The sequence below is a fragment of the Aptenodytes forsteri genome, unplaced genomic scaffold (assembly GCF_000699145.1).
Source record: "Aptenodytes forsteri isolate BGI_AS27 unplaced genomic scaffold, ASM69914v1 Scaffold258, whole genome shotgun sequence".
NCBI classification, from domain to species: domain Eukaryota; kingdom Metazoa; phylum Chordata; class Aves; order Sphenisciformes; family Spheniscidae; genus Aptenodytes; species Aptenodytes forsteri.
The window spans coordinates 2,998,971-3,019,136 of record NW_008795250.1 but is presented as its reverse complement, the minus strand read 5'-3'; the positions used below and the strand labels follow the sequence as shown (position 1 = coordinate 3,019,136).

The 20,166-nt window shown below is 41.6% G+C and overlaps 1 protein-coding gene across 1 annotated transcript in view; it reads right to left on the bottom strand.

The window, feature by feature from the left end:
* The window catches only part of MYO9A (myosin IXA), a 152,997-nt gene that overhangs the window by 51,871 nt on the left and 80,960 nt on the right, over positions 1-20,166 (bottom strand). The window contains exon 9 of the mRNA XM_009278887.1: positions 14,628-14,762. Coding sequence (XP_009277162.1) covers positions 14,628-14,762 — 135 coding nt within the window. The remainder of the gene's footprint in view (positions 1-14,627; positions 14,763-20,166) is intronic.

The following is a 20,166-nucleotide window of genomic DNA, read 5'->3' as shown; positions in this document are numbered from 1 at the left end:
TTTACAGTAAAAGTGAGGATCTGCCCACAAATTCGTGCTGAGGAAAAAAAAGCTATTTATCTTCCACCAAAATAACTCCAACCCTTGCCCTTTTGTAAAGGTTATCTCCTCTGAGATAGATTTTCAACTGGATTACTTCGAGAAGTCTTCTGCAAAAATTATTTTAGGGCATCTGGAAGAAAGTGGAGTTTAAAAAAATCATAATTTTTATCATATGCTTTTAAGACTTGTGACTCTCTCTCGAAACAGCGATATTGGAAATGCACCTTACTCCATGTGTTGGAAAAAGTCCTACTGATCCAAGCTGCGTTTTTACTTCTCCACCGTAAGACATTTTGATGGCAGAATTGAAAAAAAAAAAAGGAAAAAAATCCTCAGAATTGCACTAATATGATGCACCTTTATAACAATCCATTTTTATTGCTGCTTCTGCTTTTCTTTTTAACATGAGCAAAAAACTTTTAAAAAAAGTATGTTCTTACAACTCTCCAATGTATCCTCATCCAAAATTAACATGAACTCTACATATATTATTTTCAGAATTAAAGATCCAGAAGTGCTTTGAGACATCTCACAAGGAAATTTTTGCTAAAAAACTACAAGGTCCTGAATTCAGTATTTAAGACATCATATACCTTTACACCAACAATACATACTCTGTGCCTATGTGTGCAGGTGTAGAAGGAGTTTTTAACGGCCCTAAAGCCTTTCGGATTCAAAACATAACACAACCCGTTGGAAGAAAAAAACCCCTGAAAATAAGGAACAACTCCGCATTATGAATTTTATTTTTTAATTTTTTTTTTTCTTAGGTTCCTGCAGAGCAACCAGGACACAGCAGGCAAGCAGAGTAACATTCACAAGTCCCTGCTAAACTATAGGTGTTTTAAAATCATATATTTGACTAAGACTCGTTGCTTTTTCAGTGCAAGTCAGGAAAAAAGCTTCTATACGGCAATCCAGCCAACTGTAGAAGACTGCGTATTTCTTGAGCAAGCGTGAGCTTCTCCTGAGTGATTTAAAAGAGAGAGACGGCGATGCGTGCAGCGGTAATGGGAGTCAGCATCATTTATCAACAGCCTGCTTCTGACAGCTGCTTAATCGGATGCAGGGTCCATTAGTCCCAGCTTTGCCCACTCAGGGCTGGTCCTGAGCACCCAGAGAGCAATAAACCTTGCCGTGATGATAAAAGAAGAGCCTTATTTTAGTGGTGATGGGTGGCTGGTGCACGTTACTTGGCTTACCTATTTATATCGTGACTCTTTTTTGAACTACTTGTATGGGGGCTTTACACATATATTTCCCCCCCCCCAAAACCCCCAATTATCTAGAGTTTTAAGCTTGCATACATCTAAACTGGGGGCACACCATCGCTCTCTTCTAGAAACTCTTTAGACATCCATAGTTCCGCATGGGATGTTCGGCACCTGCACAGTGAATGTTGCTGCGAAACTCTTATGACCACACTAAACATTTCTACTACTCCTAAGACTGGTGCAAAATAAATAATAAGCAATGCCAGCTGTTGGTTTTTTTAAATATACTCCAGTAAATGACCATAAAAGACCACTGAGTTCAAGGTCTCTACTTCTTGCGGCTCATCTTCAGGTCTGCAACAGACGGTGCATGACCTGAGGTTGGTCATCACGTACCTCCTGGCCTCGGTTTCTTCAGCTGCAGGATTTTGGCTAATTTTCCCTCCTCTGCTCTTCTTTTTCCTCCAGGCTGCGTCAGAAACACTCCCAGGCTGTGCAGTTGTTCTCCACATCTGTCTGTCCATTGCTCCCTCCCTTCCATCCCCAATGCAACCTCTGGCTACGTTGCCAAATACGAAGAGGGATTGAAGTCCTCAACTAATGACATTTTCCATAATAACTCAGATATATGCTCTCATTTCAAGACAGGCGCGTATGCAGCAGCAGGAACGATGCCAGAGCAATTGCTCCAAAGCTTAAGTGGAAAAAAATTCCCTTTATTTCTTTTTTCCTAGCATTTTTCCAGTTACCGGTTTGGTTGCCTTCAGAATCACAGCCCGAGAGAAATAACTATGGCTTTGTGATTGACCGATATAATTCCTTGGGTGTCTGCTGTCTGCAGAACACCGTGCAAATTGTCTACATAAAGACAGAAGCTTTATGGTAAAATCATTGCTGTCCATATGTACACATTAAACTTAATTAAGTTTCAGTTATTAATCTTCTATATGATTTGTATATGATTTCTATATTCATCTTCTAATGACTGTCTTTCTGCAGAATTCAGGAGATATCCATAAAAGCTACCTCCAAAATATTCCTTCACTTCTGAGTATGACAATAAAGCCTCTGCCATCCTTTGACGGATGCAGGGTCCTCGCAGAGCACTTTAATATTAAGGAATTAGATCCAAGCAACATGAGGTTTTCATTTAACAAACATACGGTCAAGATGAAGACAATACGAAACACTTACAGCCCATTCAAACAGAAAACACGCAAACTGGAGGTTAATTAAAAATCAGCTTGAATTTATACCTTGACTTAAAACTAAGTTATGTTTAGGGGCAAATTCAGATGTCCTATTTCTTCATCAAGAACCAAACCATTGACATTACCACTATCTGCAAAAGTTTCTAGTGCAATGAAGTCCATAGAGTCCTATTTTTTGGCATCCTTACTCCCAACAAAAATGTACGGATTTACTCCTCCCATCTCTGGATAGCTGAAACCTGGTCTGCTGGAAGGTGGAGCGATGCAAGTTTGCTGGAGAGGAGAGCACTGAGCTCGCAAACTCAGCAAAAGGAATTGAGCAAAGAACCAAAAAAAGACATTCGGGTTTTTTTAGAGTCCAGCAGCTCCATATTTTCGTTTAATTATTGGGCGAGATGCTACTGATTGCTCTCCAGGGGACCTGTACAGGCACCATGAGTAGATGAATGCTTCCCAATTGCGCATCTAGAAGCAATTCTGCTGCCCCAACCACGATGACCTTGGCAGGACGTCTACGTTGGCACTGCATGTCAAAGGGACCCGTTCTGCTCGCGCGGGTGCAATCACTTCTCCAATGCCGTCACCCAAATCAGAGCAGGGTTGCGTTGCCGTAGCTGCATCAGTGCGCTTGCTGCAGCAGCCAGGTCAGCAAAATTGTGTAATGTGGATTTGGCCTCTCTGACTCAGCTGAAGCTCAAGGGAGAAGGGGGTTAGTGACTTCGTTTTGCCTCTCTTTAGGGGGAAAAAAATACATATATATGTGTACTTCATCACTGCATTGAATATTTAGAAAGATGTGGCTAAGCAGGGAGGTGGCCCATAAGAAAAGGCAGTATTAGTTTGAGTTTTTCTTGTTTGCAAGGGATAGGGTTTTTTTAGAGCTTAAAATGCTCAGATAGACCCGAATGATACGACATGAAACACAATTTGTGATGTTCAAACATAAAAAAAGACCCTAAAGACCATAAAAAAGGACCATAAAACGTGGGTCCAGACTTTGAAATGCATGTACTCAGAATACGAGCATAAATCTTTACTGAATATCACACAAGACGTATTAGCGTGTAAGATTTGGGGTACCAAATAAACAGAAAGTGGCAAAATTTCCAACATTTTTACATATGAAAATTAAAGGAACTCTAGTAAAGAGATAGCTAAGCACTATTAAAGAGAAACCCTGCCTGCCTACAACCGACCCCAGAGTACAAACACTGCTTATGCCACACATAATAACGAATTTAAGATTAAAATACATGTGCTGAGCATCAGGAAAACCTTCCCAACTGGGACGCAAGACTTGATGGAAACCCGACTGCTACAAACAGAAAACATCCGTAATTTTATAGTTCAATGTGCAGAGAAACAAGTCCCATTATCTTTACCGCTGGATCAGTTCTCTTGTCAGGACTTTATTTCAATGCTAAGCCAAACAGAAACACGCTCTAATCCGCAGCAGAATTAAAGGTTTATATATCCCGAGTGGGAGAAAATACCCACAGCCCAAGAGCATCTTGGAGGTGCTGGAAAACATCTCTACACATCCACACATGCTCTATTATGAATTACTCCATATCCAGCCATGGTCAACGGTAAGTAAAACCAAACACTAAAAGGCATTATTAGAGGAGAAAGTATTGAATATGATTTTTAAGCTCACACTTATCTAGAGTATTGTGCTCACTGGGGGCTATTGCTCCTCAAAATCGTACGGTAACATTAAGAGGTGGGTGGAGGGAGTGATCTGGAGCTTGAAAAACTTAGAGGAGAGGAGCATAGAAACCCAGAGAAGAAACGAAGCAGGAGAGATGTGATAAAAATACAAATTAAAAAACATAATAGAAGTTTCCCATCTGTCTCAAAGCACAAAGCCGAGGGATTAGTAAATTCAAATCAAAAAGCAGTGAAAAATCAGGCCTGAATATAAAGGCGTGGGTTTTTCCACGATGCGTGGCATTTGTTGCCCTATCACGGGATATCAAAGGTCAAAAATGTGTCATGATCTAAAGAGGTCTGGAGGGTGTTGGGCATCCGTCCACACAGCCTGCAAGCCAAGAAAATACCTCAGCACTTCAGTGCCCAGGAAGCAGACGTCTTCTACTGTAGGGATATTGCTATTAGTTGCAGTGAAAATTGAGAAGCATCCCCAAAATACAGCATTTAAAACCCAAAGACAGGGATGATGCGCTCTCCTCTTTCGTGGGGATGGGGCAAGGTTGAAGGTAAAAAGAAGGGTAAGATGTAGCATGCAGTGCTGTTTCATCTTTTGTCAAGTCCAACTAGAAAATTAAAGCATATTAAGAAGGAAACCTAAAACAAAATGATTAATTATTTGCATGGAACCGCTTGCAAGGGAAATATGGCATTGTCTGTTTCCCGAAAGCATGGCAATCCCTGCTTCAGAAATGCTCGAGTACATCACAAGAGCAAAGGAAAACCCCATCAGCTCATTCACCTCCTCAGAGATGGAGCTAGATAAGCCCCAGAAGTTTATCTGCCCGAGCCTTTCATTACCAAGGCATAGGAAAGCCTTGTTTACACAATGAAAATTCCCAAAATAAAGTTGGAAATCAACTGAAAAATCCCTTTTTCCAGTGTAACTCCACATGGGAACACTTCGTATCATGTTCCTGTCGTAAAACCTTGCATAATCCAGAGCCATACACCCTGAAGCAATCAATAGGCAGATACTTTTGGATGTCTAAATGTATATAGTTTGCCTGAAAATTCGTGACTAAACAGAAGGGTGGGAAATTCCTCTCTTCTTGGCTCCGACACCATCTGCTTCAGCTTCAGGCGGCGTTTGCAAAGTGAGAAACTAGGAATTAAACCCCCCTTCCACGTCTCCCTCTATTCCTAGCTGACTTCCCCAGCTTAAAATAATCTCAAAATATTCTTAAAAAATATTGCAAGTCAATTTGACACCCACAAAAATATAAACCTTTGCAAATACAAGCTTAGAGCCGCTAAACCCAAGCATGTAAATTGCTTCTCTCTTGATCGCTTACCCAGTAACAAGGTACCATCAACCCTCCAGATGCTGATGGACAAGAAGATATGAATAACGCCTCAAAAAGCTCAGTTCAAAAATTTGAAACAAAGCCGTATTTTGCGAACTATATTGAAAACCTTCCAGGAAAGAACATAATATTTAATGTTTTAAAAATTACATTAAAATAGGTCATTGTTATATGATAAGCTAAAGGAGCTAAACCTTGTAAAAGCTCCTTTCTGGATACATCCGTATATGTATGTATCCTAAAATCCATCTTGGGGAGCTTGGGAAAGCTTTTCTAAGGCTGGAAACGGCAGCAAGGCGTGGGGAAATCTCTCCATCCAGGAGAGATCCACACAGGATCCGTCCATCCAGGAATTAATCCTTCCCGTGGAGGATTAATTGCTCGTTCAGCAAACGCAGGCGGGCATCGCGAGCCAGCCCCAGCAGAATCGTCCCGGCGTAATTTGGTAATTAAAATGAGCTTGATATCACAAGTCCTCTAGATGGGAAAACCTTATTATTAGAGAGTTCCCGAATGAACAAGACCAATGTCTGGTTTGGTGCCGGCGCTTATGTGCTGCAGACGACGCGGATGCCTCGAGTTCCCGACGTCCCTCCAGAAGAGGATGCCGAGGCTTTCATTTATGAACACGGATTTTTATGTTTGTTCCCAATTTAAGTAGAAGAGGCATTTATACACGCAGCCATGTGTATATATATATTAAAAATATATATAAAAATATATAAAAATATCTATATATAATTATATAGATATAATATCTATGTTTTTAATAATGCGCCCACAGACTCAGTATATATAAATACGTATCCTCATGCTCTATAAATATACAATCTATAAACAGGTTTATAAGCCGCTCTATTTTAATGATAATGTCTGGCAACGCAGGGGTTCTGATAAACAGCCTTCCCCTGCATTTCTTCTGCCGCCCGTTTTAAGTTGCAAACCACTTACGGCACGTTGGTAGCCGGCTTTGAAGCAAAGGTGCTCCTTGAGATGGTCTTCTCCTTCGAGGTGACCATTTCAATGGCGCCTCAGCAAATGGCACGTGAATTTGGCTTGATTTTGAGGCTGATCCTTCGCCCGCTGACAACCTCGCATCTGCTTTACGTACGCAGCCTGAGAGTTTACTTTGTTGTAAATTGGGCTGTCCATTATTAAAGTGATTTAAAATAGTAGGTTCACAGCCCAGGGTTTCACGCACGCAGCCGTACGTGCTACACTAGCTCTGCAGCATCCATCTCTGAGCTCAGATCAGCTCCCTACGCTTCAGTGGCAACAGCAGGTTTCAGTCATAAATTATATTTTGCTCTCAAAATGGGGAAAATCGGTTTTGCATGAATCAGCTGGCAAAACACAGGCTGCTGCGGTCCTGTTCGCTCCCTTCGCGGAAGCATCCTTCTTCCCAACCTGCTCTAACAACAGCCAGGAGAAGCATGAGCCTAAAGATGCTGTGGGATCTGCTGGCAAATTAATTTCTTTAATTTCTTGCTATCTAAATTAAAGAGGAAAAGAAATATATATATATATATCAACGCAGTCCTTGCAAGATGTATCAGGCTTAGGAAGCGTGAAGGGGACCTCCACAGTGGTCATGGTCAACACCAGACTGGTCCTCCAGGCTAAACGTCTTCTTCCCCTTCCAGTCCCCACTCCAAACTTGTGTCAATACACTTGCTCCCGATTCCTCTCCCATTCATTCACGCTTACAGTGGGCTCACAGTACTCCCTATTGCATATATATACACACACATATATATAGTTGTCTTACGCTACCCCTGTGAAATCTTGTTACCATGCCAAACCAACTGCCCAGGCAGGAATTTCACACGTAACGAGTGGAAGAGCCACGGTCAGGACGGACCATCCAGTTCTGCCTCAATATGACATTTTTTCAGGTGGGTTGAAGTAGTTTAGAGGCTTTTAGAGGTTTCTCGCTCATCTTCTTGCTTAAGAAGAAGGGAGCTCACATTGCACAACGCTGTCCTGTGAAAATCCACCAACATGCATCGAGGTCTTTTATTTTTAAAGAAAAGCTGTTGCTCACAAGTATTGCTAGTGCTTTTTTGCTGAAATAACCAAAGATTTCATTACGTTGTTGCCTAATTTAGCTCAAAGGAGCGTGCAAGAATTTCCCCATGAGTGTAGTTCTGGACTATGACCCAGGCCTTGGCCCTAAGAGACCAGTATAGAAACATCCTAGGTCATCCTAGAGCACACCTAGTGCTCTCCAAAGCAGGGTGTGCATTGGGGTGCAGGAAGAAAATACTTTTTGTACCATTAATAAATAAAAGTGGTGTTTATTTCATCTTCATCTCATCCTTTTTTGATTTCTATTGGGGGGGTCTTCATAACGTACATAATATTAGTACATGTATATAATTTGAAAATAAATATGCATACATTGGATTGCGCCTCAGGAGCAGGTCCCAGAGGAAAGTCAGGCTCGGCGTTCCCAGGACAAACCCGACCCCGAGGTGCAGGACTCCGGCTGGGTTAGGGGGACAGGACTGACCCCTGGCACAGTCCAAACCCACATATATTTAGCCAATATATTCGAGTAGGAACCACGAACAGCAGAAAACATCGCCTAACTGGAAAAAGTCAAGGAACCAGCTCAGAGAAGAAGAAAAAAGGGCTCAAGAGATGACGGTGTCTTGGGAGAGGGATAATGGCACCTGGAGCAAGGCATCTGCAACTTGGAGAGCTCCAGCAAGGAGGGTGGGATGAGGGATGGAAGAAGGGATTTGAGTGGGGGAACTGAGGCGGTTTGGGGAGGACACAGTACTGCTGCAAGCAGAGCCCGGGGATGCGCCCAGATGTCGCGGGATGCTGTACGGGATACGGGATGCCTGGTGATGTTCCCCTTAGCCTGCCCGGCTCACAAAAAACATTAGTGAAGGCCAAGATATGGAGACAGCACTGAGAGAATCTCTTTATCAATATAACCTTTGCTTTTGCTCACTGCAAGACACATAATTTCTAAAGCAGCCCACGTTCCTAAGTCACTATTGCAAGATTGTCCCAAGCAGGTGACGAGCAGAAGGGACCGTGACCATCACACTCCTCCTCCTCCTCCTCCCCGACAGCCACGTTTCCAACACACGCAGGAACTCCAGACCCTCTTCAGATCATCTGCAGCACAAACCACCTCCAGCCCCGTACTTCATTAAGGAAAGGACTGTATCAAACACGCTGGCCAAAAGCCACGCGCAGTATGAAGTGGTGACAACCACATGTTGAACCTGCCTGCTCATCTCACCAGCTTTTTGCCCAAATAATTCTTCTCTAGCACAATTGTGTTTGGTTTTAATTAAAAAAAAAAAAAAAAAAAAAAAAGCTTGGACCTTCTGATGTCCGTCGCCCAAATCAATTCTGCTTTTCTCTCTCTTTCTCCTAGGTAAAATATGAGCTTGAATCTTAAAATTACACATTAACGAACTTGCAAATAGGAGCTCTCTGTGGATTTATCTCAAGAGTTTTATGCTGTCAGCCACAATGATGATATTTTCACAAAAGCTGGGCTTCACAGGCACAGTACTTCTCTGCACTGGGCTTTAAGTAAGGGTCAAGGAATCAAATAAAAAAAAAAACCAAAGCAACCCAAACATGTTTCTTACAGATAGCTAAATATAATGTAGAAAAGACGCAGAAAACTTCGAAGTCTTTTACACCAGCACATCACACCAGGAAAGCTTTCTAGAGTATTTTCTAATGATATTTTAAGCACGTTTTCTAATTTGCTTCCCTAGGATGCTGCTACACAGATTTAAGAATACTAATTCTGGGGGTTCATATATTATATATTATATATTATACTTTATATATTATATATGGTGGGGGGTTGGAATTAGATGACCTTGAAGGTCCCTTCCAACTCAAACTATTCTATGATATTCTAGTATATATACATAATATATTATGATGTTGTAGATGTTGCACATGAACGTTCATCACCTGGAGAAACTCAGGAACAAGGGGATGGCAAACGAAGCCCCCCTGGGCCCAGCCCCGGCCACGCAGCGCCCAGGAAGGACCCAAGCCAATGCTTTGGGGGACCAATGACAACCAGGGTCATGTTTTGTTTCAGTCCTGCAGTTTGAAATCTTCCTATCCTAAAGATAATGTTTAAACAACTCTAAGCATCCTTTTTTTTTTGAAATATGAGTTATGTATGCTAAGCATCCTTTTTTTTTTTAAATATGAGCTACACGCAATGGCATATAGCCAAATAATAAATCAATAACTTGTGCAGCTTGTTATTTCTCCGCCTGTCATATGGCACAGAGCTGACGGCAGCATTTTTCAGAGAGCGCCCACTCTCCCATCTCCAACAAAAACAGAAATTTGAACCGAGCCTCCCAGTCCTCAACGGTTGACTTCTGATGGTTGGCTTTTGTCTTCAGAGGCGATAGAGGCATTCACACCTCTCATCTCAGAGCGATGAGATACAAAAAAAGCCCCTTACCGGAAGGAAGGGAAAAAGTGCTCCAAGCAGTAGGAGAAAGACCCTTTTTTCATAATTTATTTTTAATTTAATTATTTTTCATTTTAAAAAATTTATTTATTTTAAATTTATTTATTTAAAATTTTCATATTTTATTTTCTCTAAACAACATGGAAAGGCTGCTGGCAGACAGAGCAGCACGGCCAGAGAAACCCTGCATATCCAAGATGCTTTAAAACATCACAGGCATCGCAGCCATTTCACAGACTAAATAAACCACCTATCACCGCGTCCGGCGACAAATCGATGCTTTTTTAAATTAATTCACTCCCACCGCAATGAACAAATTGTTATAATGTTCATGATTTAGTCTGGACTGTCAGATTTCTCCACCTATTACACAGGACCAGTAAAACCTATAAATGCTCCCTAAATATTTATGGAGTTTTAGATGGCTGAGCAAACATTTCATAGGACGCATTATCTTTATGAAATTAAGTTTTTCTATCTGAGCAGGCTGACGTTTGCTGGCTGGGACATCAAGCTCACCAGGGACCATGCCAGAAAATAGACTTTGCTCAACACCTGAGCTCATGCCAGTTGATCGCGCTCCAAATAATATTTTTTTTCCCAGTCTCAACCTCTGTTGTTCATTAATTTTTTTAAACACTAGAAGGATGTCCTCAAAATTGAGGTTTGGTGGGTAAACAAAAGGTAGAAAATGGGGTAGAAAAGAACTTAAACAGCAACACTTGTGGGATGGAAAGCCATGGGATGACCTTTCAACCTTGCAAAGCATCAGCTGAAATAGGGAAAGGTGGGTGGGGTGGGAGTAACCAAAAAGCAGAGCATTGGATGAGCCTGAGCAGGGATGGAGGAAGATCGCTGAGGTCAAAGATGACAAAGTTTGGAGAACGGGATACATAAAGAAATAAAAACTTGTATTCCTGGCCCTCAAACTGCCAAAGATCTGGAAACTTGGAGAAAACTCCTATCATGGGTGCTATGTTACTGGTGACCTCCAAACTACATCTTCATACACAGCAATTATTTTGTGTAATGCCCTAAACTGAAAAAGGAAAAAAAGAAAAAAAAAAAAAGGCAAGTTGCAATGCAAAAATGCTATTTTCCTCTCCCAGAAGCACCTGGGTGTTATCTGAACGTCATGGCAGCTCTGGGCTTATCTGCTCTGCAGAGGCCACTTGAGGAGGACAGGGGGATGGAGCAGCCACCGGGGAACAGAGAACTGCCGCCAAGGTGTGATGCTCTGACAGCACCTAACGAGTCCAAGAGCTACGGGGACGTCTCGCCTGAAGTCGCCAGCCCGAGGGAGGGATGAGACAGTGCTGTCTGGAAGAGCTAAATGCGTCTGCACTTTGCGTGGAGCCTGGTGAAGGACACTCCATCCTCCTGCCGCCCAGAGCAAGCACCGCACCAGGCAGCAGTTGCAGCCACCAGCTACAGCCCCTCATCCAACCTCCACCCTATAAACCTGTAAGATACACGGGGAGGAGAAAACCACCCTTGCTACGTGGTGGGGCAGGCTGTATTTAAGTTATGATTCCTGCAATAGCAATCTTTCTAGATTAATAAATAGATTGTTATCGGTCCGAATCCAAGAGTTTGCCTATACAGGTAGACCAGGATTTGTGAGCCTGGGCTTTACCGCCTAGCTAGGGTTTGTCTTTCTTATACTCTTCCATCGTCTGCTAAAGCATATTCCCATGTATCATGAATCATCACTAAATCTTACTTCGCGATCCAGAACCGTTGGTTTAAAAAGAAAGTGGTAAAGAAACATCAGTAACTGTCTTTAACCAAGGCAGAACTCTAACATTTACCTTTTTTTTCCTTCTCCTCCTATTTTACTATAAACAGCGGGCAGAGATGCGTTATCCTTATTCTCATGGTTGGCTCAAAGAGAGGAGGTTGCTATTGCAAAGACCTTTGCAGACTCTCAATAAGCACCACAACAGCAGCTGTATTTATAGGAGGCATCAGGCTGAAGCCAGACTGCCCAAGGATGCCTCGGCCGGTTGTTTGCAAACAGCTGGAAATAGCATTGTCTTCAGACAGAAGGTTTAAAAAAAGGTTCGCAAGGCGCATTGTATTAGATTTCACCAAGGGAAAAAAAAAATAAAATAAAGGTTAAAATAATCCCATGCTTCTGTTAGATGACTTTGTGGTAGGTATTTTGGTTTCCATAACATCAGCAGTATGCAACAGCAACAATTACATCATGGCTAAATACCGTTCTTGCACACAAATTCTATTACGATTTTAAGAAAAATCCTTAGTGAATACTTAAATTTGTCATTCCTTTTAGCAGAAGTGTCCAAATATCTCAGCAATCTGTCTTCAGCCTCCTGTAAGCTTTGGAGATACAAGAAGCCTATCTCTGGATGCAGAGGAGGACCCCTCCACTTCAGGTACCCATCACCAATAACCCCACGTTTTTTTTAGCCATCAAGGCATCAAATAAACCCTTGTAAAGCCACAAATATCTCAGATAAATTCACAATTCAAAGTAACATAACTATTTTGCCATCTTGAAACACAGTATTAACTACCTAGTCTTCATCTGTAGTCTGGCAACTATCATTAAAAAGCAGGTTAATCTTTGGGACAGCTAGGAAGGAAGGATGTTCTGAAGACCCAAGATCTGAATATGTATCATCAGTTTTCTATCCATCAAATCCACTCCTCCACATGCAGCACATAACTCCAAGAAGAGGAAAAGTGAATGATTAAACCATACAAATAATTCACCCAAGAATTAGCGCTCACGCAGCTGTACAGCTTATTTATATTTATAGAAAGCGAACTATGTAGAGATGACCATAATTTCCACCAGCAGAGCTTGCAGCGCTCCAGCCCTGGACGGATGACGTGCTCCGGCATTAAGAATTGGAATGAGCCCTTTGCAATCGGATGCCTCAACAACTGCTCCTCTCATCCATACAGCAAATACTGATTTTAATGACTTCATGTGCTTGACAGATTTATAGGAGAAAGCTAATTAGGTCACTGGCTATAAGCCGATCCAAGGAGAATTACAGATTGCTGCAATCAGGAGCTCTGCATATATACCCTGGGCTCGGGGAGGAGCACTGGCCTGCTAAGAAATCCCAGCCCGAGCACGGGAATTCCCTTATGGATGACGGCATCTCGGCTCGCTCCTGCGAAGCTGGCGGAGGCTGCCGAAACCCAAGTGCCCTGAAATCCCACCTCACCGAGGTATCATCTCTCTCCAGCTTTCAGGAAGGGTCCTCCCTCCCCAAGTCTTTTCCAGAAAGTGTATCGGTTACCCTTTATAGAAAAAAATAGCTATATTGGCTTTGCGATAGTCTTTTAGTTTGCCTTTTTATGGTGGATAATGGTAAAATAGACCTAGAAATAGGTCTATTCCTAGAAATACAGTCAGGTTTTCTCATTAACTTCTTAGAGCACCTATTGAGAAGGGTGCATCAGCATACAAAGATCAGCTAAAAAACCAAAATAAAATGCATTTGAGCAGCTCTGCTCCACCTTCTTGACCAAAAGGAGAGTTAACAGCGAAGCATCAAACTCTAGAGCAAACATCCCCCAAATGATCCACTCAGAGCTATATTACTTATTTTTGACCATCCTCATATTCAAGGAGACTTCTCTTTCTGACTTTTCAGATCTCTTATAACACTGAGGCCCAAAATGAAACTATCAGGGTTTCTGGGAAGGGCTGGTTTAATTCTTTGATCTCAGCTGGACTCAGGCCATGGAGCGCAGGTCATCAAACACTAGCTCTACCGAAACTAATGATAAGGAGGATTTCTCTTGACCACACCCAAAGAAGAATTTCACTTGGAGGGAGGGCATGTGGACTGGCATTAAAAAAAAAAAAAAAAAGGCATTTTGAAGGTCTGTAACACATTTACTGTATTATACAGCCCAATTATACATTGTGCATCCATGAAACAACACGTACTTTAGCAGTTTTCTTGTCCTGCTTGTTGTTAGATAACAAATGATGTTTGGATAAGCCTCCTCCCATCCTAATTAATAAACTATGCCATCTTGTCGTATATGTTACCTGCTAAATTATGGCCTGTATTTTTGTTATATCTCTTACAGCATATTAATTTGAAGCTGGAAAGTGACACCCAGTCTTAACAAACCTAAAGCAAAGCTTAAAGTTCAACATTTCCTAATCTGCTATGGCTATTGGATGTCGTAAGGATCTCAAGTCTGACCTTGCAGAACATGTATGAGAGTGACATGTCCCCTCCCTCCCCACAGATTAACAGTGGAAAGCAAAAAAACACCAGAAGACTGGGGTGGCATTTTCAACAGATGCCGAAAAATAACTTTGATACGATATTAAATGACACAGCAGCAAGTCCAGACAAAGGCAAGAAAGGAATTGCTCATGGATGAGTCCTCTGAGCATATATCAAGGAGACAAAAGAGCAACCGTTAAGGTCTTCATGATGTTTGAGGATACTTGTATCCCAAAATGTTTATTTAAAACAAGCAAATCTCTGGCTGGATTTTATTTTACAGGTAGCAGTAAGTCATATGGTAAATTAGAAGTTAAATTTGAATAATACAATGTACACTCCTTAACGTGCAAGAGTTAAAAAGACAATTTAAGAACTTTATCGGTGCCACAAACTCACGTCAACACTCATTGGCATCAGAGAGTAAATATTTCCAGACCTACCTGTTCAAGTTTAAAGATGTGTTGGTTAAAGTAGTGCTGCAAGCGCTCGTTGGCAAAGTTAATGCAGAATTGCTCGAAACTATTATTTTCATAGTCTTCAAACCCAAAGATATCAAGTACTCCAATGGATAAAGTCTGCAAGAAAAGTAAGAATGCAGATTAAAATAAAATCACATAAAGTAAATGGATTATTTGTACGCAGTACACAATCAAAAGCATACAAACAGAATTAAATATACTTAATAGCAGGACTTTTAATTTTTACTGGAATTGTTGATGATATGCCATCTGGAAGACATCACCTACATCAGCGAGGCAACATGTAACTTTAGATATCTGGACAGATGGCCTCTTTCTAAAAGAAAGTCCTTTTAGAGTTGTTTCTTCAAAGAAACCTGAACCCAGTTCCAAGTTATTCTATTGGATCTAAGACAGTATTTATCTTTTGAGGGGAAAAAATGGGGGTAGGGTTGGAAAAAAAGGCTTACACCATGAAGACAGTCCACAGAAAGATGCCTACAAGGTGACTAGAGGGTGTCTATGCAAACACACTCCAGCTGCAAGCCTTCCAAAGAAACACCTGCACGGCAGAGGTTTGCATGGAAATAACCCATTGCAACGAAGGAAAATAAGTCTGGTCAGAAGTAAAATAGTATCGAATATAAAATATCCACCTTGCATATCAGATGGATCAGATGAATGTTTCCTACTGAGAAGCGTAACCCAGACAGCCTGATTTTTTGAATGGTTGAGTCTCTCTCACCTTACCGAAGGGGATGTAAAGTAATGTAAAAATAGTAATGCTGCTGAAAAGGAAGGCTCAAATCCATTCCCTGAGTCAGGTTCCTTCATAATTAAAAACACCGGCAACAGAGCTGTTGAGCAACCAAAACAAAAGCTCCTTTTCTAACCTAACGACCCAAGAGTCTGCTTTCCCTGCCTTCTGCGCCCTTTGAAGACTTGGCTACTGCTTGCCTTGAATGAAGCTCTCCGGGCAGGGAAGGGAACCAAGCCTCATTTCCCATGGATGCTGTCCCAGGGCCCCATGCTCTGGCACAGCCATCCCAGCCCCTGCCACCAGGACACAAGAAATGCTCTGCAGGACCAGCCCAACACTCCTCCCAGCCCAGCATCTCCAAGCATGGCATCCCATCCTGGGTATGTCAGCATGGCTCTTCTGTGGTCCGTCACCCTTTTCTACCAGCACCCACAGTTTTGGGATGAGGGAGGGGGAAGAGGCACCTCTGTGCTCCCTTTAGTTCATGGGCAAGAGATGTGTAAAGAGGTACCCATAGAATTTTTTTTTTTAAACCCATTGACACTACGATCCCTCATGGCCTCTCAGACGTTCACAATAGAGAAGCGTTTTCTTTTACTAAATCCATACTCCACAACATAAATTGCAGGATTTGGTGAGTTACAGTTCTAAAATGCTTTTTTCCCAGCACTTTGATGATTTTTTTAAACCTGAACCATATCCCACCCCAGCTTTTTCTCCAAATTGAAGAGCCCTAACCCTGTTTGGTCTCTCCTCTCTCTTCTAACCTACAATGACCTCTTGAGAGGGTCATCAAGACATGGGTGCACCAAGGTTTTTTATGTTGGCAAAATGAGGCCAACACCACTGCAAATTCACAGCTTGCTTTGCAGTCTCCTGGCCCCCTCTTCTCCTGAACCAACCCCGCTCCTCCCGTACCAGCCAGGCAAGGGGCAGCAGTGGACCCTGGCCACACGTATGTTGGCCTGCAAGGAAGTGCAACCCATCACTCCCGGGGCTCAGACTATCCCTCCTTCCCTTAACAGGAGTAGAAATGTGGATCTTTCTCTTTCATGTACGTACTGGATTTCATAAAACTTGAGAACCCAGTACCTTGAGCCCTCTCTGCTCGTTGGATGAAATTGGTAAACACGGGGGAAGAGGGAGGTGAGGATGTGACAGCAGATAAACCTGACTGACACAGGGAGCCAGGGTGAAAAACAAGCTTAAGTAGGTACAATTTCTGCTGCAACTTCCAAACCTGTATATGACTGTTCTGTTAAACAAGTGATTAATAATTAGTTGCAAATAAAACTCAGGTTCTGTCCATCTAGCAAGCCTGTTGTCATCAGAAAAGGAGTGAAGTGTTTGAAGGACGTGTGCACAGAGCGCTCCACCAGCAGTTTGTTAGCAAACTGCGCTCCGGGGTAAGCTTCCATGTCTAACCAAAGCCATCTCACTTATACACGGGTTCTGTTCATACATCACAATTAATTGAATAAAAATATTAAGCGCGGTAAAAGCATTAGCACTGGTCAAGTGAACCAAATCTCAAGCAGGGAGGAGAAAAACCTCCACCGCAGAAGAACCTGAGAGCTGCCAGGCACTCTGGTTTTAATTTTATTGGTCTTATCTGCACTCTGAGTTTCATAAGACTGCCTTCCTAAGACTACCCTAACTCCACTGCCAGAAATATAAACCAGGCTATCTGCAAGTCTCTCTACGCTGCAGTTTGTCCGTTTTCAACAGACCACGTAACGTGGGAGGACAATATTCCTTCTGTACTCCAATCCTGACCAGGGAACCACCTACGGCTGGAACAGAGAGAGCTGCCGTGGGCAGAGCAGCCACCCGGCTTGTGAGTTGAAGCTTTGTATGATACGGACTTCAGCTACCAGAACAAGTGAAAACACAATTAAAAAAAAAAGCGTATAAGCACAACAATAGAGAACAAGTGAAAACACAATTAAAAAAAAAGCGTATAAGCACAACAATAACACTCTAACTCATTTTTCCAAGAGGTCTTTGGCTACTCTATCCTTTGTTCAGGCTTTTCTCCCTATTCCAGGGCTAGACTCTACCTCCTCACCCCCACCCATGCCATGGCAAGGATGACCACTGAAGGTCCTTGGCCAGCTTCCCAGAAGTTTGCATCACTCAGCAAAACGCCCATAAGAAACAGCTGTTTGACCAGAAGATGGAAATCGGGAAGCCACTGGACCAAGGACTGAACCTGGCAGAGGGATTCGCTCTCACTCGCTGCTTCCCCAGGCTCAAGCATCCTTCTCCTGCTTGTCCCAACGAACGTGGCAACCCTTTTGCTCACAGATATATTCATTAAACAACAGCCTAACGAGCAGAAATCTTCTGCTTCATCCTTTTTTTTAAATAGATTTCAGTAAGAATTCTTCTTAAACTCTTCGCATAATTAACAGCTCATATTTTATCTATATTATACATGGAAAAAGTGATGACGGAAACACAACAAAGTGACTTTTTCTCATCCACGACACCAATGCTCCATTCGCATTGTCCTTGCCTAAGCAAAGCAAACCCCCCCCCCACCCCCCCCGCCGCTGTGCAAGCTTCTCCCTACAATACACAAGAGCTCCCCAAAATTATTCTAGATAAAAGTCTCTATTGCACTACATAAAAACAAGACTTAGAAGATAAAACGCTCACACTTCCAGAATCCTCATGGAATTACCGACACCGGCTTTCACAAGCGCCACGCTGATGCTCTGTGGACATAGTTAAGCCCCTGCCACCAGTGAACACTTTAAACTAAACAAGGTTTTCAAGCTCTCACAAACATAATTTAATATGAAAGAGCTTAGTACAAAAAACCTCCCCCTTTTTTTTTAATGCTGGTTAATTTACTGTGTTGAAACTGCTACTAAAATAGATTTTAATGTGTGTATGTAAATACATTTATAAAGCAAAACAGAACAGTTATATATAGAAAAAAACGGCTATTCCAGTTATTAAAAAATCCTATTAAAATATTATATTTGGAGTTGTCTTTTTATAAGTTTTTGCTGACACCCAAAATTAAACAAGCTCAGAGAGGTAAAATGAACAGAACTCAAAAAGAAAAAAAAAATCTGTGTGTAACAAAATCACTGCAGGTATCGAACTGCGCATACAAGATGAGGATGGTTAATTCTGCCATGGTTGTTACACGGGGAAACCCAGCATTTTTCTCACATCACTGACTATGTGGATAACTCCCAAACACCTCCAGAATACAAATTTTAAGATGTGGGGGGTTTTTTTGCAGTTTCACGCCAGAGAAATTAGGGCAGAGCTCTGCAGTGAATCAGGTTGTTCGCCCCCTGTTGCAGGAGGCAGCATCGCAGAGTTCCCGAAAGAAAGAGGTCAATGCATTTAAGCTGGTAAAACTTTTAAAAATGAGAAATTGGGAATTTATGGCTATTTTTCTGCTTTCTGGCCAAAAAAAAATCTCATGGTACCTACGCGAAAGGGTTATATGGGTTTTTCCATTATAAAGCAGCACAAATCTACCAGTAGAGTCATTTCTTATAGCAAGGTGAAAAAAAATTATTTCCATTGAAGTATGCATAAATGAAATTATTTTGTTAAACTGCCTGACAAAAGCACACAATCTGGCTGGTTTTAGGATTAAGTTTGCAGTCCAATACATAAAAAAAATATAACTGAAGGAATTTTATATTTACAAATATTCTAATTCATCAGTTTCAAATTCACACGCTGAATGAGTGCTGTAAGGAAATCATGCAAAGATGTAATATAATTTAGACGTCAATTAGCCAAGTCTAGTTTATGCGTTAATGTTGTTCCGTTATCAAAACTAACATTTAAAATTAACAAGTACGCAGCACAGACAAGCCTGCAGCACACGACTGCATTACTTAGTATATCAAATCTATAGCAAAATTCCTGTAATTAGAAGCGTACATCTATAAGGATTTTTAAAATTTGGGAGAACCCTGGGTTAGGAATCACCTTCTGGTTGAGATGATAAAAGTGACCTCATGCTTTCCTCAAAAATGTCACAGCCGTGACATTTAAACACCGAGCACGAGTCTTAAGGGCTTTCAGCAAACGACGGACTTGAAGCTACGTTCACATGCTCTGCAATTCCCAAACCGCCAATAAATAGCGATCGTTGGAGCTGATTTATGTCACCCCAAACGCACGCTGGTGATGTCATTCCACCACGGAGGTACATTTGGGCAATCACAAATAGGTTTGCTTCCAATTCTGGGGAAAAATATTTTTTATTATTATTTTTTAATTTTTTATCCGTTTTAAATTTCTTTTTATTTTTTACAATATTCCAAAGCCAATACTGTAAAAAACAAACAAACAAACAAAACCCCATCACCACTAAATCTAAAAGGACTACTCCAATCTACATCACCGCAATACACATGATGGCCTATAATATAAAGGGGGAGGTAGTGATTTGCTACGAATTTGGAAGTTGGGACCTAAAAATAAAGAACAGATATGCATGAAACCTGTTGCGTGTTCAGCAATTTTTCCTCTGAGGTCAGATAGCCACGAATAAAATAGTTAATTAAATTTAAATGAATTTTTTTCATGGCCATGATTTCTTCATGACTGCTTCATTAATTCAGCCATAAATTTTCTTCATGGCCATGAATTCGCATTCACCATCATCACCACGTATGCAGCACCTCATCTGAAAACAGCAGCAGGGTTATTTAGGAAGAAAGTAAGACACATCGCAAGAACCAAATGGGAAAAAGCTTAAAAAAAACCCTTGGAAGAAAT